At 40.6% G+C, this 26,068-nt stretch overlaps 1 protein-coding gene across 1 annotated transcript; it reads left to right on the top strand.

Moving 5' to 3' along the window:
* The first annotated feature begins 1,888 nt into the window (after window positions 1-1,888).
* On the top strand, window positions 1,889-17,725 carry rasef (RAS and EF-hand domain containing). Its single transcript, XM_056419408.1, has 17 exons — window positions 1,889-2,510; window positions 5,067-5,213; window positions 5,939-6,029; window positions 7,505-7,600; window positions 8,040-8,117; window positions 8,232-8,347; window positions 9,255-9,323; window positions 9,485-9,551; window positions 10,014-10,102; window positions 11,189-11,486; window positions 12,800-12,940; window positions 13,504-13,654; window positions 13,922-14,003; window positions 14,254-14,368; window positions 14,900-15,010; window positions 15,230-15,306; window positions 16,330-17,725. The coding sequence occupies exons 1-17, from the start codon at window positions 2,206-2,208 to the stop codon at window positions 16,430-16,432; spliced, it is 2,136 nt and encodes a 711-aa protein (XP_056275383.1). The 5' UTR covers window positions 1,889-2,205; the 3' UTR covers window positions 16,433-17,725.
* The last annotated feature ends 8,343 nt before the right edge of the window (window positions 17,726-26,068 follow it).

Here is a 26,068-nt window from a genome sequence, read left to right as displayed (position 1 = left end):
TGCAAGAATATGAAGTTCCATGGCAAAACTAAGCAGAAGTATAACAAGTTTTATTTTGTATATGATTCTATTCACTTTTGAATCCGGCTGGAGGGAAAACAAAAAGTCTCCCTCACATCTCAGATACTGTTACTTTCCTGTCTCGGCTTTCCTTGAGGCATTCTTTCACTTTGAGCTAATTTAACATTTGTAATGCTCTTCAATGGTTTGGGGTTTTGTCAGGAGTATCCTCGTGTTTAGAAAAGAAAAAAGATTCTGGAGGACGGAGGATATAAAGGAGAATTATCTGAAGGATTCAGACCGTGATCCTGCAGTCGCTCAGCGATAGGACTTTTCTAAACATGGAGTAAATAGTTTTACTCACCTTCTCCTGACCGCTGACTTCCATTTCTGATTCTCAGTGAAAGAAGTGCAGTGTTACATTTGACTATTTGACTGTGCTGTACAGTCAGCACTTTTCCCATTTTTCTGAAGCTACAATAATAAGTATATTTAAAGCAAAACTATGGCATCAACAAGGGACATGAGCATGGCACAACAACGCCTCCTGATTTCACTATTTCACACCTACGATGTGGATAATTCAGGGCGGATTGAAAAACCTGAGTTCTGGACTATTTGTCAAGAGCTCCATGTCCCGTCCGGAGAAGCAGACGGCATATTCGACCAGCTGGGCGTCGACAAAGACGGCTCGGTGACTCTAGAGGAGTTCATCAGTGGCTTCAGAGATCGGGAGCAGCAGAAGATACCCCCGAGGAAGTGAAGGCATCAGTAAAGGAGAAAGAGTTCTCAAACAACAAGGAATATGTCAGGTGGGATATCAAAGTCACTCGTATGTTTTAAAAACAATACATGCAAGTGTAGAAAATGTTATGTGCAAAGACATGTACGGGCCTGAAATGTGGATTTTTTCTTTTGTGAATGGCATTTAAAGGGAGACACAGTAAAATCCACAGTGTTAAATATTCAGTGTCAAAGTATATTAACTCTTTCAGAGTTATTCCAATAATAGCAGGAGTAAATAGCCCCCAGTGTTGGTGTACATATTCAGAGTTAAACATGTTGAGTAAAATATACACGGTTAAAGTGAATTGACTGTCAGAGTCGATACAACTAGAGCAAGAGTAAAAACCCGTGTTGATGACAACGTTCACTGTTACTCTGGAGAGCTCCGCCCCCTCCTTCTCCTTTCAAATTGAGTTTCATCACTTTTTTGAAGATCAAATGTTGATTTTTCTGCAGAAGCAACATTTTTGAATAACTCTATACTGAGTTCAACTTACACTGGAGCTGTTTTTATGTCTTGAAATATCGAATTACAGATGGCTAACGTGACCGAATCAAAAGCTGCACAGTAAAATGAAAGAGTACATGAGCACTAAGCCAGTGGTCAGGTGGTCCCCATCTACAGAGAGTCATAGAGCCACTGTGGGTCAGTGGTTAGCAGGTAGGTCCTTCAATCAGGGGGTTGGCGTTTGAATCCCCGCCTTAGTCGATGTGTCTTTAAGCAAGACACTTAACCCTGACTTGCTCTCTGCACTACAGGATGTGTGAATGTAACACGATTCTAACTCGGTTTCGATAAAAGTGTCAGCTAAAGACATTATATTAATTATAATAGGTTTTACAAACAAATGACAGCATGTACAGCATGTTGTTTGTCAAGGTTTATGCATCTCAGGTGTATTTTATTATGTATAAACTTGAATAATCTCTGGTTCTATCATTTGTAAAGTTTATTCAAGAGCATTACAGTCTATTCGCTTTTCTACCACAATGAAAGCCCTTTCATTTGGCCTGAAGCCCAGACCTCCTCCAGTGTTGAGGTAAGAGAGGAGTGAACACACACACACACACACGCACGCACACACACGCACACACACGCACACGCACACACACTGCACACAGGTACTGATGGCTGGCGCGTCACCTGAGTCAGACACAGCGGCGTCTCTGTCCGGGCAGCTGACTCCTCGCTGACACCAACAGGGGAACTATTTGGTGGAGACTATACAGCCGCCGAGGCGTCCATGTTGGAGCGGTTTAAATGGCTGGACACGGATTACCTCGATGACACCATGTTCCCATGCGTAACAGCTGTCGGCATGTTTGGATAGGCGTAAAGAAGTCTGGGAGTTACTGGAATACATAAAACGGTTGGTAGCCCCCCCCCCCCCCAGCCAGCCACTTCCCTCGAGCGCGGTTATGAGCGCAGAGGAGCAGGAGCGGCTGCGCCACCTCTTCATCGCGTACGACGTGGACAACTCGGGGCGGATCAAGAGAGACGGGTTCCTCACCATCTGCACGGAGCGGCAGGTGCCCACGGCGGAGGCGGACCGGATATTTAACCGACTGGACGCGGACGGCGACGGCACCGTCACCCTGCCAGAGTTCATCAGCGGCTTCCACGACCGCTTCGCAGACGACATGGATTCGGACGGCGCGGATGTGTCCGTCGCCTGGGAGAACTTCGAGATGCGACTGGGAGAGCAGGCCAGGTTCATCCCCAGGTGAGAGCGCGCACCTGTCTGCTGGTGGCCGGTCAGGGAGTCTGTACAGATGGTGCCTGCATTTAGAATATATGGAAATATTTTTTAGAAGATATGAATGTGCCCAACAGTGACAGTAGTGTGTTCAAAGTAAAGTTGATGGTAAGACATCATCATCATCATCATCATCATCATCATCATCATCGCTCCAGGGAAGTTCACAAATGATAATATTTAAGAGAAATCCATAACCGGTCAAAATATTTATGACGTGTAACACCTGCAGCCATGCTATTTGAATAACATGCTGTGGCTCAGGAAACTGAGAGTGTTTTTACGTCTGTTTTCCTGAAGGCATCTCATTACAGCCCAAAAGGTTAAATAAAAAAGTTATCATCTCTTTTAATTAGGAGTAGATCTGTGACAGTGTTTAAGACATGACACACTGATGAACGTTATGCTCCTATTAAAGATTATATCATGTCAAACCAAAACACAACGTCATAATAACAATAATAATAAAGTAGATGTTTTTAAACTTTCGTCATTCATTTGGATAATACTAATTAATGTGTGATTCACAATATGATTCCACTTCAGCAATAGAGTACATTTTCAGCTGCTGACATCAGACCAGTGGTTCTCCTTCTTTGCTAAAGATTGGACCGGTGTGTCAGACAGAGAAGAACTTTCTCATTTATACAGAGACTTGCTGGAATAGTGCTACATTGAACCAAAAATCCACACTGAACACAACACAATGCATGATGCAGTATTCTGAGGTCAGTTTTATGTTGTATTCATATATACTCTGCATCATTGTTGTAATGCAGTATGACTGTCAGCATCATCCCCAACACATACAATAGTTAGATATTGCCTTCTTTATAATTTCAAGGTGTTATGACAACAACAGTTGTTTTCTCGACAGTGTAGCTCGGAAGGATTTATTTGACACTATTTTGAAAATACAACCCTCATTCTTTCTTCCATCTTTGTAAAACTCAGGCTTACTATTCCTTATTGGTGTTTTCAAACATACCTTTTCTGACAAGTCTCTTCATATTATTGTCCGCACATAACAACATGTATATGTGTCTTACTCTCTTTCAGGATTCTCTCTATCAAGATTATTTCTGAATATGAGTTATTTTGTAAAATGTTTCTCCAATGAGGCCTCCTGAATCTTTGTATGAATAGAAAAGGATGAACTGTTAAGACTCAGTTGTAACTCAGACATACAGTTTGGTGTCTCTGGGACCGGCTGGTGGAGGTTAAGGCCCTTTCGAACGAATCTAATCAAACATCTAATTCCCTCATGATGCAATTCAAGTACCCAAAATGTCTTCATTGAGTCAGTCCTTCAGGCCTCGCATTCGACTCGTCCTCGTGCTGCATTGCTGCCGTGACATCAGGACATTGATTGTCACAGTGGTGGTGTCTGCTAAATACACTCATTTATCTTCAAGCAGTTACAATCACTGTTACTGCAGTCAGCTGAGTAACGTTGGAAAACAAATCACTTCACACTACTCTCTGTTTTTTAGGTAATGAAAGAAGATGTTGTCTGAGTATATGATCGAGAGAAAAGAGGAATCAATTACATTCCTATTAATATGTGCAATGCTGACTGGCGCTGTTGTAAGGAGTGTTTTTTGTTTTTCAATCTCTCAGCTGATAAAGGCAGGGACTTTTATTTATTCTTGCATAACAACACAGTTCATCTGCACAAAATGTCCTAAAATATTACAGGAATATTTCTTTTGAGAAATTCCTCGACAAATCCAAATCCAGTATGTTTCTTAAACATGAAAATAATGTTTAAATCACCAAAAAATGCAACCGTTTCAGAGGTCTGAATTAGGATTGGGCTTTTGACTGTGTTAAGCTAAATATCTATTTTATGTATTTTTGTATCCTAGCTTTAAGATAATCAGCATTTCCCAAACCAAAGAGGAACAATTCATAATGTTTTTGTTGAATTCAGGAGAGATTCTTGAAGTAAACACACATTAAAAAAACAAGTCAAGGGGGTAAAACAGTGAGTTTAGTTGTGATATTGTTGGTCACTTGACTCTGTCTCATTTACTTGAATGTGTGATGAATAACCCAAACAAAACCCTTGCACTTTCTGTGAGCCTAACCTTATGATTTTCTTTGGGGTAGAGCGGTTTTCTATGACTTAAACAACGATGCTGAACAAACGATCAAATCAATTACAACCTAACAACAGTTTCTATGTTCAACTTCCCGGCTTTGTTTTGTGCGCGTTTCTTTTATGATGAGTTTTTGTTTGACACGATATTGCAGCACCCTGTGTGTCACCGTGTATTGACAGACAGGCAACAGTGTCTATATGCTTTAGCTTTAAATGCCAGTCCGCCCTATCGGAAGGCGAAGCCGCTGTAGACTTATTTAATGCACATTTACTACTGCGCTGAGATTAAGCTTTACCTGAACACTTCTTTATGGTTTCTGTATGATTTTATCAACCATAATTATTAAAGTCCTAACATATTGTTGTCACATGCTGTTACTAGAGAATAAAGATGATGTTTAATCCTAAATGTCTTCCAGGAATGAACAAGCAGCCACGTTGTACCAGAACATCCGTCTGATGGAGCCCCGGCTGATTAATCAGTTTGAGAAACTCATCATAAACTTCACTAAAGAGATCAAACAGCAGAACTCAGAGATGGATAACCTGGCCCTCGCCATCAAACGGTGGGAAACACACACACACACACACACACACACATATACAAACACTCACTTGCATCCTTCAAATTAGGTGAAATTAAGATTTTCCACTGACATCAATGTGAAACAGAATTATGGATTTGAGTAAAAGACAAGCTGCTATTTAAGTAACTGTAATGACATTTGATGTGGTATGATAAACAAGCACGTCTTGTTGAGAATGGGACTGCAAACAATGAGAATGTGACAAAAAAGATAACGTCCTTATGTTTACAGTCATGGAATAACAATGTGAATGATAAAACTGTAAAGGTCCATGCTGCAGGCTCATCTGCCTGTTGACCTTTGTGCACCCGAGTGTGCTGCATGTGTTTCTCCATGAAGTCAACTCCACAATCGTGATGATTTTTTTTGAGTGGGTTTATTAAAAAAAGAGGATGGGATCAAATGCAACAACAAGATCCTTGGTGACCAGCATCAAATTATAATCACAATTTAGCAGCAGGAAATGATGTGGGGCAACCAGGTTAAATAGATGTATAGATTAAGGTCACTTTGTTGATTTCAATGGTCAAAAGAAAAATCAACAACAGTGCTCTGATCTTTATGAAATCAAGTGTGATGGTATTATTGAGGCTGAAGCTTTCAGTCATCTGAAGAGCTCCCAGTAAATTACGTATCAAATTGACTAAAGTCTTTCTAAAATGATATTTAATGGATGGTGAAGTTATGCTGTTTTTGTTTTGCAGAGCACAAGACCAGGCGTCCATGCAGCTCAGTGAAATGGAAGAGGAGATGGATCAACGCATTCATGTTGCGGAGAGAAAAACACGAGAGCAGGTGGGACAAAACTCACACATAAATGCCCCGGAAACGCCAAACCATCGCTCTCTGAGCATGCTTTAATATTCCTGGCTCATGTGTTTGTTTCTCTGACGAGAGAGATAAGCATGCTCGTGTTTGTTCAGCTCTTCCCTCATATCAAACAAACGTAAGCAGCTGAATATCAGATTACTCGTCCAAACACAGACACGCCTGCTGATCTGATGGATTTCACAACACTCTGGATCCCTGATGTGAAACAGTAGAACGATGGAGGTGCTGGATTATGGTTTAGCATCCAGCGTTTGATGTGATGTGGCTCGGTATATTTGTGATGACGAGGGTTTAATGATGGGTGTCGATGAAAATGATGAACCGATGAAGAACTAGAATGGGCACTCGGTAGAGCGCATACCTTCACATATCACAAGATTGGGCATTGAATTATGAACATGTTGGCATTAGTTGCATGCCAATTGGATACAAATTGACCGTGCTATGGTAAAAAGAAGATTTTTACCTTTTCATGACCTTGACCTTTGACCCGATCGATCCCAAAATCTAATCAAATGGTCCCCGGATAATAACCAATCATCCCACCAAATTTCATGCGATTCGGTTTAATACTTTTTGACTTATGCGAATAACACGCACGCACGCATACAAATACACGGCGATCAAAACATTACCTTCCACATTTTCAATGCAAAGGTAATCAGGGAGCTGGTGGCTCCATATCATATGCAACTTCAGGTATGGCCAAAATGAGAGAAATCAAATGTTGGGATAGTTATGAGCCAATTGCTGTCATTGCTAGCTGCTGACAGATGTCAATAATGAGGCAGGCATATATTACTGGAACAGGAGCTTTTTCATTCTTAAATAAAGGTTTTTTTGTCTTGTTAGCCTTTGTTTTCAATCTTTTTCACAAGTTATAACCTACTGGATTGTTAGTTGTATGAAAGATGAAATCAAGCAGCATTTAAAATCATTAAACAGCAAGGTGTATGAAATGATAAAGACTTGATTACAATATTTAGCTTTCCATGAGATCAGGTGAAAACAGCTCCCTTGGTGACAGAACCGTACAGACCATGTGATTCATTTAACTTGTATTCATTAATCTTTCATCTTATCTTTGGCCCTGAAGTTTCTTTCAAGCTTGTGCGGGAACATAAACGCTCTTTTATCACCGTGTGTGTCACCTTATGTAACTGTACTAACTCCGCTAACTCGGGAGCTGCTGTTTGCTTTGTGCTCTGACTCCTATAAGAGAGGTCTTTATTTTTAGAACCTGTAGATAGACTGTTGCTGATATTGATTCCCCTGCGGCCGCCATCATTGGTTCAAAACCTGCCCGAAAATAGTCACGGATTAATGTGTCACAGAAATTACATAACAGCAGTTTGAGCAAACACACATGCCAACTTTCATAAACTGCCATCTTAATGCAACTAACTATTCACTGTCATTTTGTTTGTTTGTCTTTGAAGGAGAAAAGGCGAGCAGAGGCGGCGCTTGGTGAGTTACGGAGGAGTTATGAAACTGAAGTGTGTGAGCTGCAGTGTAAGATCCAGAAGATGCAGATGGTGAATGTTTCCCCTCTTTGGCTGCACTTCATTTTCACTACAACACACCATCAACACTGTAGGTCCATGTAGACTCCAGCAGTCACAGCCTCTGACTAGATTATGCCCAGTGTAGAGCATGAAGAAAATAAGCAATGTTCAAACGAATGATGTATTTATTTATCTCACTTAATTACATTGTTAAGGGCTTAGACTTCACCGCTTTTAAGACGTAAGCAAAAAAAGAAAGACTCTTAAAAGTTTATTGTTTATTGTGCATGTTTAGGGAAAACACCGTGTTGCCCAATAGTTTGAAATAGAGTCCTCTATGATCGACACTGACTGCATTCACAAGACGCTGAACCAAGACTGATTTACTCTTTCACTCACAAAAACACCAAATGTGAGCTGGACTCAAGTCAAATAACCCTAATCTTCAATATGTGAACTCGTTGATCAGATAGAAGAGAAGTACAAGGACATCACCGTGAAAGACGAGAGTCCAGCGTTGAGGAAGAAGGTCAATGATCTAACACTGGTGAGACTGAATGCTCCTCCACGTATTGATGAATGTTTCGTATCAGGCAGAGGTGTTCCTGTCCTCTCAGCTCCTTCTTTACAGCCCACTCCAACTCTCTCTGTCTCTCTGCAGGAGAACCAGCGGTTGAAACAGGAGCTGTTGAAGTCTCAGACCAAAGTGGCGTGTCTGCGCAGTGAGATGGACTCGCTGAAGACGGAGCTGACCGATCAAAGCATCTGCTCTGAACGGTGATCTTACTCGAGTGTGATCTGGGTTTGTTCCCTTATCTACGCTGTGTGTGTGTGTTCATGTTTGCATTTTGTTCACGTTTCAGTGTGTTGAGTCGAGTTTCAATTCTTTTTACGCGGTCTTTTTTGTTTTGTGTTTTTGGAAAAGCTATTGTTTTATGAGACAACACTTCCGTCTACGTGCATACACATTCTTTGCTTCCAGGGTAAACTCTGAAAGTCTAACCCGGCAATTACTGGGTTGCAGAACGGGTTTTTCTCTTTATATTCTCACATCTCTTTAACATTTTCATGAATTTGAGCGGAACAGGTATTGTTCTCCGTCACTGTCGAGATATTTCTCTGCACAGCAACAACAGAGAATGACACGGAGACCCTCGGATTGGTGCATTTGTTCCTGGGGGGGGGGGGGGGTGTATTCATTATGTCTCAGCTGAAACAGGATGTCCTGGAGTGACTACACACACACACACACACACACACACAATGACTTCTTCATGAGCGTTACTCAGTAACAGAAGCAACAGGGCCACGAGCAGCAGGATGATACTCCGCCTCCTGCTCCTCCTCTTTTGACGTGTCTCATGTTCGTCTTAAATGAGGTGTGATGTCTTTGTGTCAATCACTTGATCTGATGGGGGAAATGATCTGGTTCTACTGACTTATTGGGATACAGAATAATGGAAACATCTCTCGTCCTTTTTTATTGTCAGTTTTTTCAAAGTCCTGGAATTGTAGTTGGACTTGTTGTGTGCAGGATGTCCTATGTGTCCTATGTGTCCTATGTCCTATGTCCTATGTGTCACTAAAAAGAGGTTTGTCACTGGCAGTAAGTCAGGTTGTGATAACTGATTTCTCTTTTGGTTTATATTCATAATAATACACAAATGTTGATGTTTTGCTGCAGAGACGAGGAGCTCATGAAACACTTCTCTGATGAGAGAGACGTCCTGGAGAGCCAGATCGAGATTCTGCAGTAAGTCACTAACTAAAGTCAGGATGTAAGAGATGTGCGCCACTAGAGATGGGAAGAGGTGTTGCTGTTCTCAGAAATGACTCGGATTCAAGAAAGAAAAAGAAAATAATTATAGGAGAATAAATATTTGTAATACTGCGTATCTCCTTCTGTGTGGACAGGTCGGCCAACAGGAAGCTGCATGACAGCAACGATGGCCTGAGGACGGCCTTGGAGAGGACCAGCAGGGTAAAGCTGCACAGTTAACAGAAAAATAATCACAATTATAGTGAAGTTATTTCATCCATTGGGTCGGTAGACTCCATATCAACTTGGTATGCTAATACTTCTTTCTATAAATAGTCAGATTCCTTTTGGGTGATTCGACTGGATTTATTTGGGGCTTATGTGGCTTTGAGTTGAGCTTCAATCATTTTTTTTTACCATTTTTGTTTACAATTTGCAAGACATTAATGTTAATGTGCAGTCTAATAGACCTCATCAGCTCAATTGATTACGGTAACCTGGTTTTACTTCAGCGCTCGATGCTGATTTTATGATTCGGTGATGCATTTTCCGAAAACAGTAACATTGAGAGTTTGATTATTTCTTGTTAGATGTTCAGCAAAACTATCACAGTACGACTATTTGTCGATTCCAGGCAGCCGTGAAATGATGGCAACCTGATTTTGAATTGCTGTTGTGTTACAGTCTAATCACAACGGACCCTCAGAAGACTTAAAGGACCGATGCAGAATTAAAAGCATCTGCTACACATCCCCTTACGCACGAATGGATCGGTGAGACCTGCAAACAAAGCACATGGTTCACAATTGTTTCGATGTCTCTCATCTATCTGTTTATGTGTTTGAATATCACCATACAGTATGCACCTCAGGTGTGTGCTACTCTTTTAGTTTACATATATGTTATTAGAATCTTATTCGTAAAGCATTTTACTTCATCTTCTGGGAAACTGTCAGTATTGTTGAGCACTTACAGTTCATCATTTTTCAGTTGCCTGGAGGACAGAAGTCCAACGTTGAACGATATATTTCGGACGATTAAATGCTTAGCAGCTTCAGGGGGGTTCATTTCAGACCAGAACACACGACTGTGTATTAACATAGAAGTAAAGTAAATGTTGAATGAGAGATATGTTGAACGAGCGGTCCAAGCTGATGAGCAGAGAAGTTGAACAACATGATTCTGTGGTGTGAAGGGCTCAGGGGTTGTCTCAATGTGTAAAGGAAGAAGATATGACTTTCAGATGAATAACTAGAACGGGCACTCGGTAGAGCGCATACCTTCGCATATCACAAGATTGGGCATTGAATTATGAACATTTTGGCATTAGTTGCATGCCAATTGGATAAAAATTTACCGTGCTATGGTAAAAAGAAGATTTTGACCTATCCATGACCTTGACCTTTGACCCGATTGATCCCAAAATCTAATCAAATGGTCCCTGGATAATAACCAATCATCCCACCAAATTTCATGTGATTCGGTTTAAAACTTTTTTGTTATGCGAATAACACGCATACAAATAAATAAATAAATAAATACACGGCGATCAAAACATTACCTTCCGCATTTTCAATGCGAAGGTAATGATATCTTAAGAAGAGGGGAAACAGAAATAAGGCATTTTAACATGAGCAGTATAGGAGTTACATGATGTGATTTACAGACTTCAAAGCTCCCCACACTGTCCTGAGGCTTAGCCTCGGGCTACAAAAGCTTTTACACTGCTGCAATTGGGATGTTGCAATATTCATCTTTTGCACACAAAAAAGAAAGAAAATATCCCTCGGGATAGGTTTCTTTGTAATTCCCGCTAACCCTTTGGTTTTTGTTTTCACGCATTATTTCCTCGTCCTCAGGTTCGGCCCTCGTATGGAGGACTTCCCTGAGTACCCCCGCCGACCCAGCTGTGACAGTCTGGCCTTGGCCATGTGTGACCCAGGCATGAGGCGCAAGGACAGCAGCGAGTGCGAGGAGGATAGCCTGCCTGAGCTCTACATCGACAGCGGCCTGTCGACGCTCAGAGGTTCCCACGGAGGCTACGACTCAGAGCAGGAGGCAAAAGGTCCAGAAGAAGAGGAAGAGAAAGAGATGGAGGATATTAGAGAGGAGCACGAGGACAAGGAAAGCATGACGAGAGAAGACTCTGACACTGAGGTAAGACGACAAGAGACTCAAGTGTCCGTGCCCATCGATACTGCTGCAATGCAGAATATGTTTGAACAGGTCCAAGAGTCTCAACGCCGTCTCTGTCCAGCCAAATATCATCATAGCAGCATCCTCACTATGACACCGCTGACACGCAGGTGTCCTGGTAACCACGACACTGTTTGAACGTCCAGAGGTTTGCTCAGCAGTAGGGCTGCGACGGATGCTCTTTTTCCTTGTCGATTAATCTTTCAATTATTGTCTCTATTTATCGATTAGTTGTTTGGCCTATAAAATGTCAGGAACACTCCTCAAAGCCCAAGAGGACATCCTCACATGTCTTGTTTTGTCTATAATAGGATAATATAATATAATAAATATCATATAATATAAGATAAGATAATATAATAATATAGTAATAAGATAATATAATATAATAATATATATATACACTACCGTTCAAAAGTTTGGGGTCATCCAGACAATTTCGTGTCTTCCATGAAAACTCACTTTTATTTATCAAATGAATTGAAAATTGAATAGAAAATATAGTCAAGACATTGACAAGGTTAGAAATAATGATTAATATTTGAAGTATTAATTTTGTTCTACAAACTTCAAGCTCAAAGGAAGGCCAGTTGTATAGCTTACATCACCAGCATAACTGTTTTCAGCTGTGCTAGCATAATTGCACAAGGGTTTTCTAATCAGATATTAGTCTTCTAAGGCGATTAGCAAACACAATGTACCATTAGAACACTGGAATGATAGTTGATGGAAATGGGCCTCTATACACCTATGGAGATATTTCATTAGAAACCAGACACTTCCACCTAGAATAGTCATTTACCACATTAACAATGTATAGAGTGTATTTTTGATTAATGTTATCTTTATTGAAAAAACAGTGCTTTTCTTTGAAAAATAAAGACATTTCTAAGTGACCCCAAACTTTTGAACGGTAGTGTATATATATATATATATATATATATATATATATATATGTGTGTTTACTTTCACAGAGGAGTACATAAGACCAGAAAATATTCACATAAGAAAAGTTGAAAGAATGTTGACTTAAAATATAGAAACTACTCAGTCTGATTCATTGATTGTCAAAGTAGCTGCAGATTAATTAAATACTTGACAATTTATCGACTAAGTGCCAAGATTTCTAATGATATAAAGAATATTTCATGCAGCTGCTATTTCTAGACTTTCTCAGGTGTACAGCTACTGTTCAGGTTTTAGTAATAACACGTGGATTATGCACGCGAGTGCATTGTTGTGTTAACGTCTGCCGCTGTGTGCCCACGTAACAGCCGGGAGAGACTCTGGACGGCGAGTCAGCATTCGGGTCAGACAGCAGCTCAGTTTTGGAATGGAAGCCATCTGAATCCGCCGGTGTGATCGAACCCCCGGCCCCAACGATACGAAAAGCCCTGAGTGCCATCAGCGTTCAGGTGAGGGAGAGACAGAAGATAAGAAAGAGGGGAGGTTATCCTGTAGAAGGTGGGAAGGAGAGATGTGTTCTGCCACCACCAGTATAATGTGTAGATGTCAAACTTTCCTTTTTGTATTTTCAAAACAAATGGCCAGATTTTCATCGAAGTTGCTGCAGATATTTAAGAGGATGAAGAATAATCTGGAGTATCTGGAGATAGCTGGATTTGGTCTTTTCTTTTCGGGACAGACGTTACAGTTTTAGCTCAAGAAGTTTATCAAAATAGTCTTAGTCTCTCCTTTTCTGATCAAAACACTTTTATATTGTGTACATGTAGTTGTTTCTAGTGGTTCTTACGAGTGTGTTGTATATATGTTTTAACACTTCCTGGCCTGTAATGAGCCGTACATTCCTCTTCTCTATCCATGAACATAATTTATGATGGACAGAGATACAAATAAGAAAAGCAACAATTTCAAAAAAGAGAAGAAAACATATTTAACATGAATTAATGTGCAGATACAAATGCAGTCAAGTTACCAGTGTTGCATGCCTCACTCTGCCTCTGTGTCCCTTCTCCAGAAGGAGGGCAGCAGCAGCCTAGACCTGGGCTACATGACGTCCGAGAAGACCTACAGGATCGTCCTGGCTGGAGATGCCGCTGTGGGAAAGTCCAGTTTCCTGCTTCGCCTCTGCAAGAACGAATTCAAATTAAACTCCAGCGCTACGCTGGGTGAGTTGGTGAAAGCGAAGCCAACTGTTTGGCTTTGTTCTGTTGGATTAGCAAGCGTCATACTCTCTTCTTTTACCTCTCAAATCGAGACAAAACACATGTTTTCCAAGAATTGCCCGCTGACTGATTAATTATTAATTTCTGCATATGGGCTGGGAAGTCATAGCTTCAGAAAATATTCAGTTAATCTGATAAGACACTTACTGCTTAGTAAGATTTGTCTTTTCTCTTGTCGTCATGTTGGCTTTGTCTCCTTCGTGTGTTCAGGAGTGGATTTCCAGATGAAGACTCTGATTGTGGACGGAGAGCCTGTTTCACTACAACTATGGGACACTGCAGGACAAGAGAGGTGTGTGTGTGTGTGTGTGTGTGTGTGTGTGTTTGTGTGTGTGTTTGTGTTGGTTACCTCACACTTTTTATTTATAGATGTGTTTTGAACAGCATTGTATCACGTGTGATGTCTTCCTGAAAAGGTTAACTTATTTACACACAAAACAGTGCATAAGGACATTCTGTTGGTATCCTATCACAACCAATAAGTATACTCTGGGTCATATATGTTTGTGCTAATCTTGAATAATTTTCTCCCCTCATCTCAGGTTTCGCAGCATTGCAAAGTCATATTTCCGGCGGGCAGATGGCGTGTTGCTGCTGTACGACGTCACCTGTGAGAGGAGCTTTCTTAATGTCCGAGAGTGGGTGGACATGATCGAGGTAATGCAATACTCTGCTGAAAAGTTGCTGACTGACAATGATTGTATTTGGCATAGAAGTTCCAGACCTCAGCAGAATATAGTGAAGGTGAAATCCATCTGTAATAAATGTGCGTTGGCAGCGTTGGTGTTATTATAAGGGGAACAGTCAAAGTGTGTCACATGCTCATTTGAATATCAAACTAAGTTATCTTTTTTTCTCTTATTTCACATGCAGCAGATATGTAAGTGTTGGATGTACATTGTTTGGATTGTGCTCTGCTCTTATAACGTGAACATGCTGACATGTGTGTGCCTTGTGATGTGTGCATGCTTTAAGTGTACGTCATGTGTTTTCTGACATAATGCACTCTGTCAAACCAATTGTTTCAGTTTTTTCAAATTTATTCAGCACATAAATTCTGTTATCAACAAGCTTATGTATGTATGCATGCAGCAGTTTACAATATTTAGGTACTCTGCAATATTTGGTTTTCATTTTCATTTTTTACTTTATATTTCATATTTGTTTTTTGTATTGTGGTATGAATAGCAGGATGTGTGCCAGGAGGATATTCCCATCATGCTTGTGGGTAACAAGTGTGACCTGAGACAAGATGGAGCAAACTGTGTTCCAACCAGCTATGGAGAGAAACTGGCCATGGTAATGACAAATAAACACCTTCAATTTATTTCACAATGCTTGTGCTGAAGTATATTGTAATGACGTAAAAACTCTGAACACGTGGTACACTGCCTACACAGTACAACTGTAATCCTAGTTTAATCCAAATGTCAATCAGTCATTAATCTCAATGTGTTGCTTGGTGTCTCGTTATGATAAGTGATGATAAGTGAATGATTTCCTTTATTCACCCAACAGACATACAACACTCTGTTCTGTGAAACTAGTGCCAAAGAGGGCTCCAACATCCTCGAGGCGGTGCTGCACCTGGCCAGGTGAGACTCAACCGATTCACTAACAAGTCTGTGTATTGTTATGTCTTTAGTTCTTACCTTGTAGGAGACATTTTAGTTGTTAAAAACATGTGCGATTGATAAATAATTATTGTACTCCATTTGACATTACAATCAAACATTGCTGACGTTAAGTTAACATGTCTGCCAAGAGAAAGATGTATCACCGGCCCCAAAAAACAAAGGTACACCATCTCTGAGGGGAAATTATCTTCATTCTTTAGTTTTATTGGTAAATTCCCAAAAAGCAATCAGGAACACCTTAAATCTACTTCTGAGCAGCAACATGCTCTTTAACCTAAACTCCGAATTGGGACCGTTGCTGCCCTCTAGTGTGAAAGATGAGACCAAGATTATTGCTGCAAAGGAAAACTAACATGGAGGTTAAAGGTGCACGGTGGAGTTTTCTTGTAAACAAACAAATCGTTTTGTTTGTATTCAGTGTTACCCACTAAACCACGATGTGGGTATCCTTAAGGTCAAACAAATATGTTGAAAGTATTTCTTTCCGTATAAAACATTTGCCAATCCTAATTTTTGCATCTAAATTCTGCTTTGTTGACGTGCATGTTTCTAGCTCCTCGTCTTCTTCTTCTCTACATTGGCTGGAGCATTGCAGCATATCTTGGCGTGTTACTGCCACCTGTTGGTTTGAAACAGGGACCCACTCATAAAGATGCAGCCTCGTAGAGCTACTCGAGGTCAACTCCTTCACAAGGAACCTTTATATCGGTCTCAATTTGCAAGTTCTCTATGTGGACCGACGTGTCCGAACAACCAAAACAACGTTTAACTCAAGCACTTTAACTTAATTGGATTGAGGTCTGTATAAATGTGTCTCTGCTGACTATTAGCGGCAATGTAATTGGTTGAAACCTGAGAACAAAGGATTGGCAGCTACATTAAAAAAAACATAAAACTGTAAATGTAAATACTGTACGTTTTAGACTTTCCTCTCTAAATTGTTCATGTTCCACCTGTTCCTCTTTTCTTTCCACCTCATAGGCAAGTCACCAAACAGGCTGCATTTGACGACAAAAGTCAATATCAGTCGCTGTCCAAATTAGATGCTCCCAGGAAGAAACCGAACTTCTCCTGCTGCACCTGATGAAATCCATCAGAGCTTGACCATACCGATGATTAAAGGACTATAATGAGAAAAAACTGGTAAAACCGGAATGAGACATCGTCTCTGCAGAAGAAAAGCAACAGGAACAAACCTTCGTCATGAATAAGCAACACAATTAAACATGTGGATTAAGTGAGTAAACGATCATGGGATCCCAGCAGAATACTCACAACGTCTCACATCTGTTCATATTTCTTTTTGTCGTTGAAGGTTATTTATATATGATATATTGAGATGTATTTCAGCCACAACTCGGAGAACTGTGAGTTATTTTATGAATTTTAAAGTCAGTGCAAACCTCTTGCCATGTGAAAAGTTATGTTTATTTTATATTATGCTAATACATTATTATGCTACTTGCAGAAGTTCCTTCCGCATATGGTTTGCACAGATTTCTGGCACTTGTGAAGATGCTCTAAGCAAATCGTGAAAAGAGAAAGACTGAGTCTGAGATGTGTGAGAAGGATTTGAAAGTGAAGCCGGGTATATGAGCGTGATTATAAAGGGACATAAGTATGTGGCGCTGGCAAATACCGGCATGTGAGGACAGATTCTAGCATAATGTATTGATAAGAAAAGATTCTTATCTGGTCATGCTATTATTCGTGTCACTTTGATAATTACTCCGGAGATCTGTTCTCACCAGTGCTGGTGTGAAATGATTGCAGCCTGTTTGTGACTGAAAAGAAAGAAGACATTTGTTGTTTGCGCCACCCAGAATGTCAAAGTGCATCTCAAGTAAACCGCATCAATGGCCGACATGGAGACACTACGAACGTTTTATGTGTTCATGTACAATGAACCCTGATGCAATGTGTTACTGTCCGGTATGAGACTTCATTCTGATGTCACAGTCCACCGTCTTTGTTCTATTACCCCACAGTGTTACATTTATTTTCATTTGACTTCCCACTGGGGATGTCTGTCTGTTATATACGTTCATGACTGGAGCTGAACATATAGCAGATCATTCCCAATTTTCTCAAATGTTTTGGATAACTTGTGTCATTTTATTTCCTGGTATGAGTAACTCAAATTAGGTAAGCATCAAATTATGTGGCAGGAAGCAGAGCCCTTATTTGTATGTCTTATACATGACTGTTTTTCCTTTTAAATGTGTTCATGCTAACCTGGGTAATTTTCCCAATGTTATAAATAATGTATTGTTGTTAGTTCTTGTGATGATGATCATGCTGCAATGTATAAGAGTCAATATGCTACAATTCAGATGCTCAAACAGCAATCAAACATTTCTTAAATTGGGATTGAGTACCTGTGTTTTTCTAACTTAATTCATTTAATTTTCAAACAAATGATAGATAAATAGTGTCATGTCGAGCTTTGGTTTAGATTTTGAAATGAATAGATACAAGAAAGTAAAAGAGGTAAGAGAGTGGTGGAAAGACACGTACTAATGAGTAGTGGTGGGCCGTCAGGGCCAGCAAGGCCTTCTCTGCTGGCCTAAACATCATCAGAATATAATTTTTTTTAAATATATTTTCCCACAAATATGAATTAAATTATTCCCCAGAGTAAGAGTTATACTGGGGGAGATAGATAGGTTATCTGATATATACACATGTACGTACATAAATACATGGTGAACTAATCTTACATTAGGTTGTTCAGCTGTCGTAAGACGGCATTGAAGGCCTAGGTAGAAAATGCACGGCCCGCCACTGCTAATGAGACATAGTCGCATGATTACATAGCAAATATAGAAACTGTGTGTATAATGCACTTACACATAGTGGTATACACAAAAATGAATGATGAACAACTAATGATTCACATTAGTTAAATAAGCAGCCGACAACATTTTGTTCCTTTTTTTTGCTGACACAACGAAACAGACTTCACACAGCGATGGCCAGGAGGTCAGAGGATTATAGTTACTAGACCACATTACCCCATGCAGCCTTAGGGGGGAGAGCGAGTCCTTTAACCACCAGGTTGGCCTCGGTTCCTCCTGTCTGCATTCCCAAGTGCCCTTGCTAAGGAGCCACAAAGAAACCACATGACGTCATAAGGAGGTTAATTGTGTTGTAATGACCTCAAACGTGGAGTTTGCCTGATTATTACATAACGTCAATATACTGAATTTGAACTAGAAGTGAAGTAGGTTATCTAGAAGTTATGTCATACCATAAACTGTATGAAACATGGCGGTAGTTTCCAGGAAGTCACACATAGGTTTCTAAAGAGCCAAAGCAAAGCTCAAAGTGTGTGGCTCCGGTGATGACCATCTTGTCCTTTTTTTTTGAACCAGAAATGACCACGTTTGGACAAGAGGCTGGAGGTGGGGGCGGACTTGTTAGCTCAACAAACGCAAACAAAGATATAGATTGATACGTCTGTCTATCTGTCTGTCTGTCTGTCTGTCTGTCGCTCATAGAAAAGCAATCTGCACCACCATTAAAGGCACAAAGGAGGAGGCAAATCAATGAATCACTTACTTTTTTCTTGGCTGCTGCTCTAAAAACCCTCCTGTTAGCCATACTCCCTGAGCGTCTGCAAGTGTCTCTGAGTATAGCTGTTTGAATAAATGCAACATATGTTAGGGATTTTGCACTGTGTGTGTGTGTTTGTGTGTGTGCGTCCGTGTGCATGTGGGTGCGTGTGTGTGCGTGTGTGTGTGCTTAGAGCTGGCACGGGTCCCTGCCTCCACCTCCCATCTGTTTACATTGTTGTCTGCTTGATGAGGCGAGACCACTCATTTGTCAAACAACATGTGGGGTAGTGGGGATGGGGTACTAGGGAGCAGCAGCTGAGATTGTTGTGTGTGTGTGTGTGTGTGTTTGTATGTGTGTGTTCAGCAGTAACAGGGGGATAATTAGATAAGGGGACTGTGTAGCAGAAAGGTTAATGACAGTAATGAATATATCAGTGTAGAGGGGAGAGAGCCGGTTCTGTTTTGATTTGAAAATGGAGCTACTTATACACTCAAGCGTCATTTTCAAGCTTTATATTTCATGCTCCGTGTGTTTGAGTGGTTGGAGTGAAAAATAGCTGCATCCTGTGTCCTCTGGCATCTTGCGTTGAATAACTGAAAATGTTAAATAAGATTAGATTCAATTAATATAAACCATTGTGGCACATCCTTCAAACCTCATCAGTCAGTTTGTCGGGCCTTTACACACACACACACACACACACAAACACAGACAAACACACACACACACAGACACAGACGCACAGACTGAAGGAGGGAGTGGGGTCTCACCATCTGGAAAGGTCAGAGGTCAGGAAACGGGACCACTGGTCACTCTGATGACATCTGTGACGACACACTGTCTGTTCAGATCGACTTCCACGTCAGACATACACAAGTGCACACACACACACGTACACCGTACACCCCTAATACTAACACACACACACACGCACACAAACACACACAAACACACACACACACATTCTGGCTCATACTATGTGTGTCTGTGAGTTTGTGTGTGCGTGTGTGATTGTGTGTGTGTGCACATGCGTGTGTGTGTGTTGGGAAGAGGCCTTATTTGGTGGGAAGTACTTTTTCTGTCACAGGCACAGCTTCCTTCTTCTAACCTTCCCAAAACGATATAAACGTATTTTTTTCTACTTTCTGAGTTCCTGTAATGCAGCTGGTTTACTGTCTGCTGTTACTCTTCTGCAGGCAAGAGGGCAGCAGCCTCCTATGATACCAGACTGGATTATTGTACTGTAGTCCTCTAGCCTTATAATTTAATGCTCACACACATATATTAAAGGTATCTCATTATTAGCATATATATCTATATATACTGTATATTATTATGTAAAAGATGTTGAAGTTAATACATATTGACTATCATTTCCTGGAAAGCAGATGTTAGATAGATAGATAGATATATACTTTATTAATCCCCAAGGGGAAATTTGTCGTCACAGTAGCAGCACCAATAAACTAAACACACAAGAATAAAATATAAAATATAAAATATAAAAAACAGGGATGAAAGATATAGATGTATACAAGTAAAATATAAAATACAAAATGAAGTATATATATGTATATAAAATGAAACATATATGTATATATATACACACACACAAACAAATATAATACAATGATACAATATAATACATAATACAATATAATACAATAATACGTTGAGGCTTTATCATACACAAAGAAGTTATGGCTGGAACATTATATGAGAGTTTAGTCTTGACCTGAGTGTAGTACAGTAAAGCAGTTGTAAGAAACACTTTTGTTCATGTCACGGGCGTTCAGGGTAACGCCACGAGAGAGCAGCTCTGTTTCTCTCACCGCTCAGGTAACTGAAGGAGGGGCGTGGACGAGAGGCCGTTTTATGATGGGTCTTAATCTGACAGATTAACTTGAGTAGGTCGATGTTGTGTGTGTGTGTGTGTGTGTGTGTGTGTATTGCAACTGACAACCCAATAAATGTCTGGTAAGATTTAAAGTTGATGTGACGATGTCAGGCGGCATTCTTCACCGCGTCCAAACAGTGTCTTGTTGATGTCTTGTCAATAAACTCCAGCTGCAGTCAATGTCCATAGAGTCTCTTTCTTTAAACTAAATACACTTCACATCAGTACTCCTGTCTGTGCCACTGGAATTAACAAATGTAATATCTGAATTAAAGAGTTTAAAAAAAGAAAAACAGTTATTCGTTCACGTTCATCTTTCATATCCACAAGCAGAACATCGGCATTTCTTAGTGTGCGTGTGTCTGCACACAAAGCAGACACCCACCAACGTGAAGACCCCTCAAACCCAACGAGATGTGGAGATCTCGTCGAGAAACGGTATCGACATATTGACCAAACCTGTCACACACGAGGGGCGGCCATATTGACATGTTGTTTTCACAATAATGTAGCCTAGATGTAGTTTAGAGCAGCTGCCAAAAATACTATTACTGAGGTAAACATAGTGTAGCTGTCTTATTTATTTATATTTATATATATATATATTATATTTATATATATATATATATATTTATTTATTTATATTTATATATATTTATATATATATATACAGTATATATTTATATACATGTTTGTTGTTTCTGACAAGGCTCAAAGCTCAAACCAACATTGTGTTTATCCTCTATTTCATTACTTTCCAACTTCTCTTTCCTGTTTCTGGCCCTCAGACACAAGCCCATTCCCCACTGAAAACGTGAATATTGTATCGCGTCTAGTAAGTATGTCGTATAGTTAAGAGATATACAGTTACATTTTTCTGTAATTTCTGTATACAGCTGGGCATAGTTTTCAGCAAAAGGTATTAAACTGTAAGTAAATAGTTTATTTAAAGTCTTGTACTTACACTGGTCAGTGTATATAATACTTTGAATTTATACAGCGTTTTTATAGACACTCAAAGACGCTTGATTATTATAAATATAGTATTTTAACAGAAATCAGCATAGGCTACATTTCCATTTTATTTTGCTGTAAAAAAATCAGATGTCTTACAGTCATGTGCATCGTGCTCCTTAGCGGGTCGCTGCGCTTATTTAGTCTCTGGTCATTTCTTCATTCTTTCATGTGAACCTCACGACACAACGTGTACTCTCCTTGATTGATGCCATGTAAGTAGTAAACTAAACAACAACAACATTGTTCTTAATAGATGGACATGCAGATTAAAAACTCAAAGAGTTCAACTTTATCCTTCACGTAAGAGTTTACAGTGAACACATTACAGAACATGTTTATGTTTCACAGCAAACAACAAACACACCGAGTCCATTGTTCCCTCGTTTGTCTGCTCACCAACAAGGAAAAACCTCAACATCTCACCGCCGACTATTTTGCGCTCTCTCTCTCTCTCTCTCTCTCTCTCTCTTTCTCTCTCCCTCACTCTCGCTCAGTCTCACACACATACACAGGCACAAACCTTGCTTCTTTCATTTTGCCTGATGGTTTGGTGGTCTTCTGTTTTTCTGTACTCAATTACACTAAACAAGAGACAATAGCTTATACGCACACACACACACACACACACACACACATGCTCACAACGCACTTATCAAGTGATTAACTGTCAAACTGCACAGCCAGAGTTCAGCAAAGGTCAGGATTGATTTACATAGACAGATGGAGAGCCCCATTAGAGTGTGTGTGTATGTGTGTGTGTGTGTGTGTGTGTGTGTGCGTGCGTGCGTGCGTGCGTGTGCGACTACGTATCACACGCACACACTCCCCTGTGGCGCTGCTATGTGCATCTAGTTCATGTTACCATAGAAACGATGAGGTTGCTGTACATCATGATGATGGGGTCATGGCACAGTGAAAGGTCAAAGGTCATGGTTGGCATGGTGTGTGTCTGTGTGTATCCGTCCTGAGGGGGAAATCTTACAATGTGAAACGTTTTGTGTGCAATCAACCCCAAAAAAATAAAGCAGTTTGAAACAATTTACATGTCAAAGATACAGTCAGAGATTGTATTTCGACAATGTGATGCATTCAATTGAGCAGAATATAGTGGGAGAAAGCAAGCATGTTATTAATGCATCAATGGATTTATATTGTGAGCTTGGAATTATGAGGTTTTATTAATCAGAGTTGATGGCTATTGTTTAACTCTATTTTTAAGTTGCAATGACATATTTCTGACATTTAAATTGATAGAAATAGCTCGCTGTATTATATCATATAAAAGTTCAGAACCGCAGCTCTAAGACATTTCCGGTCGCAGCTTCTGTCAACTATTGTCTAAAATGTGGAACACTGTTCCCCAGATATAGCGAGGCAACTCCAGCGAGCACGTTTACCTCAAAGAAGGATTTCAGTTCAACGTGGAGCTAACTCTTCGTTTGACCGTCATATCTAGGAAACAGAAGCAGTCAGCTGACTTCTCACTCCATATGTTGATCACAGTAAACATTGTAAACACAAGTCTATGCTCTAAATCACCCGATTCAAGTCTTCCTCAATACAGCATGATGTTGGTTCTATTTTAGAGTCAACAACGTTTACCCGTTCTCTGTGTGTTTTCAGTTCCTGATAGTTCATTATAATCTTTTTGGTCACCTAAAGATTTCTTATCCAGCAATCAGTTGTACTTAGCTCCACCCTCCCTGATGACTTCTGGTTGCAATAAACAAGATGGCGATACCTTTGTCCACAAACCAACGGGAAACATCAAAGTGACTGTGTCCACTTCTTATTTAGAGTCTTTGGTATTATAGTTACTGATAAGAATGATGAACACAGCTGTTGTAATTAGCTGAAGTACCCTTTGAGTCACTTTATTTGCTTTGTTTGCGAGGTTATTACCAGAATTGATGTTACTTTATAATTGTTCCTTTGTTTTTGTGCTGTAAAATGCTACTATTAGTTATTTGGTCAACCCTTGTCTTGTGTCTGTTTCTCACGATTGTAAAACGCTCGGAGCGACAGTCATTCTTCTTCTTAATATCATTATTATAACAGTTGTTGTTATTATAAATATCCTCTTGTGTGCCCCACATGGCAGGTCTGTTTGTTCACTGCAGTACACGACCTGACTGTCAGTATTTCTCTTCTTCCGCATGCGCATCCTTTGCTTCTGCAGGAAATAAAGGGATGCTGATGTGATTCTCATGAGGCTGTGTGTGTGTATGTGTGTGTGTGTGTGTGTGTGTGTGTGTGTGTGTGTGTGTGTGTGTGTGTGTGTGTGTGTGTGTGTGTGTGTGTGTGTGTGAGAGAGAATAGCAAGCGAGGGCGAGAGATAAATGCTGCTGTCGTGCTGTGCAGTGCGCTCCGTCACTTTGATAAATCTCACAGCGGGCTGACAACACCTGCTGACAGCGCACTAACATCTGATTGGCTGGAGCAGCTCCAGGTCAGGAGGATGCTAATGGCTATGATGTGGACAACAAATCAAAACACGGCAAAGAAGACAGAGAAACATGAACAAATAGAATATCCTGCAAACACTTTTACAGCATATAGACACCCAATCATCCCCATCTGACTTTGTGTGTATCATTAGCGGAGCAATTACAGCTAATCATAGAGTCATCGCTCAACTGAACATATATTATTTTACATTAAACAGCTATTTATACGAACATGGTTCCTCGTAGACAGGTCGACTAGAAACAATGAATACAGGAAGCACAAATGTTCACTCAAACATGAGCATTTACACACACACACACACACACACACACGTTGAGCAAGGAGCATGCAGCTACGCACATAAACACCGACATTATCCCCCTTTGGTCTCTTTTGATTCTATGTTTATCATCTTGGTCAGGAAGGCACATACTCTTCTTCTTCCTCCTCTTCTCTCGACTGTCTCTGTGCCTCCTCGGAGCATCACGGACCGGTCACCAAGCATTAAGTGTGATTGGATTTGATTTGGACTTTCCCTGCTGACCGAGAAAAAGCCAGAAAAGAAGAGAGAGAACACAACATGAGTGAAACATCAACGAGAGAGGTGAGGATGTGGAGAAAGTCACGGTGTACGGAGGGGGGGGGGGGGATGATGAAACGCTGTTGCAGTCTCGACCTTTGAAGAGCCGGTGGAAAATGTAGGGACAACTTCAAAAGAGCACCATGAAATATACAACACGCCATCACCGCCGCTGCTGTCGCTTGACATCCTCCAGGTGTGGTGTTCTTCAGCCGGTTGTTCTTCAGCCGGTTGTTCTTCAGCCGGTTGTTCTTCAGCCGGTTGTTCTTCAGCCGGTTGTTTTCTGCATGTGCTCACCTTTGATATATTCCATCACAGATCGGAGGAGAGTTGCTTCCTGTGGTCCACGAGCTGTTGGAACACAGTTTGTTATCTTTTTGTGTCTCTCCTGAACTTTGAGCTTCATCAGGCCCAGAGGTTTTTTTTTAATCTGACAGTGAATCAGATGTGTCTCCTCTTTAAATACATCTCTCCCTCCCTCGCCGTCCACTCTTCACATCTTTCACTATCTGCTATTCCCTCGCTCTGTGTGTGTGTGTGTGTGTGTGTGTGTGTGTGTGTGTGTGTGTGTGTGCGTCTGCGTGTGTGATGCAGATGAGACAGTGATACATGATTTGCTGTGAGTCTTTCTGTCAGAGGACATCAGATCATCAACCACACACACACACACATACACACATACACACACACACACGCACATAAACACTCATACATATATATGCAGGCACACACATGAACACACACACACACCAGCACACACATATATACACACACAGCATCTGAGGAGATAAGGGAGTCTTTGAAGGTGGAAATTAGTTTTGGCGCCTGGCTGCTCCTGTCTTGCAGGTCATGTGACTAAATCCTCCAGTCACACTAACATAATCTGATAAGACAGCTAGTGTGTGTGTGTGTGTGTGTGTGTGTGTGCGTTTGTGCGCGTGTGCATGTGTGTGCTATATGTGCACAATTACCTGAGTGCATGTAAGAGTGTGTGTGACTGAGTCTGTCTGTGCATATGTGTGTGTGTGTGTGTGTGTGTGTGTGTGTGTGTGTGTGTGTGTGTGTGTGTGTGTGTGTAACTGTGTGCTTTTAGATTCCATTTATCCAGTGTGCGTCTCTTGTGGCAAGGCGAGGTAATTGGTGGCAGATAAACAGCGCTTAACACACACACACACACACACACACACACATTCTAATTAGAGGGGATTTACAATGTGTAG

This window comes from Pseudoliparis swirei, chromosome 7 (genome assembly GCF_029220125.1).
Source record: "Pseudoliparis swirei isolate HS2019 ecotype Mariana Trench chromosome 7, NWPU_hadal_v1, whole genome shotgun sequence".
NCBI lineage: Eukaryota > Metazoa > Chordata > Actinopteri > Perciformes > Liparidae > Pseudoliparis > Pseudoliparis swirei.
This window is presented reverse-complemented; position numbering and strand designations above follow the sequence as displayed.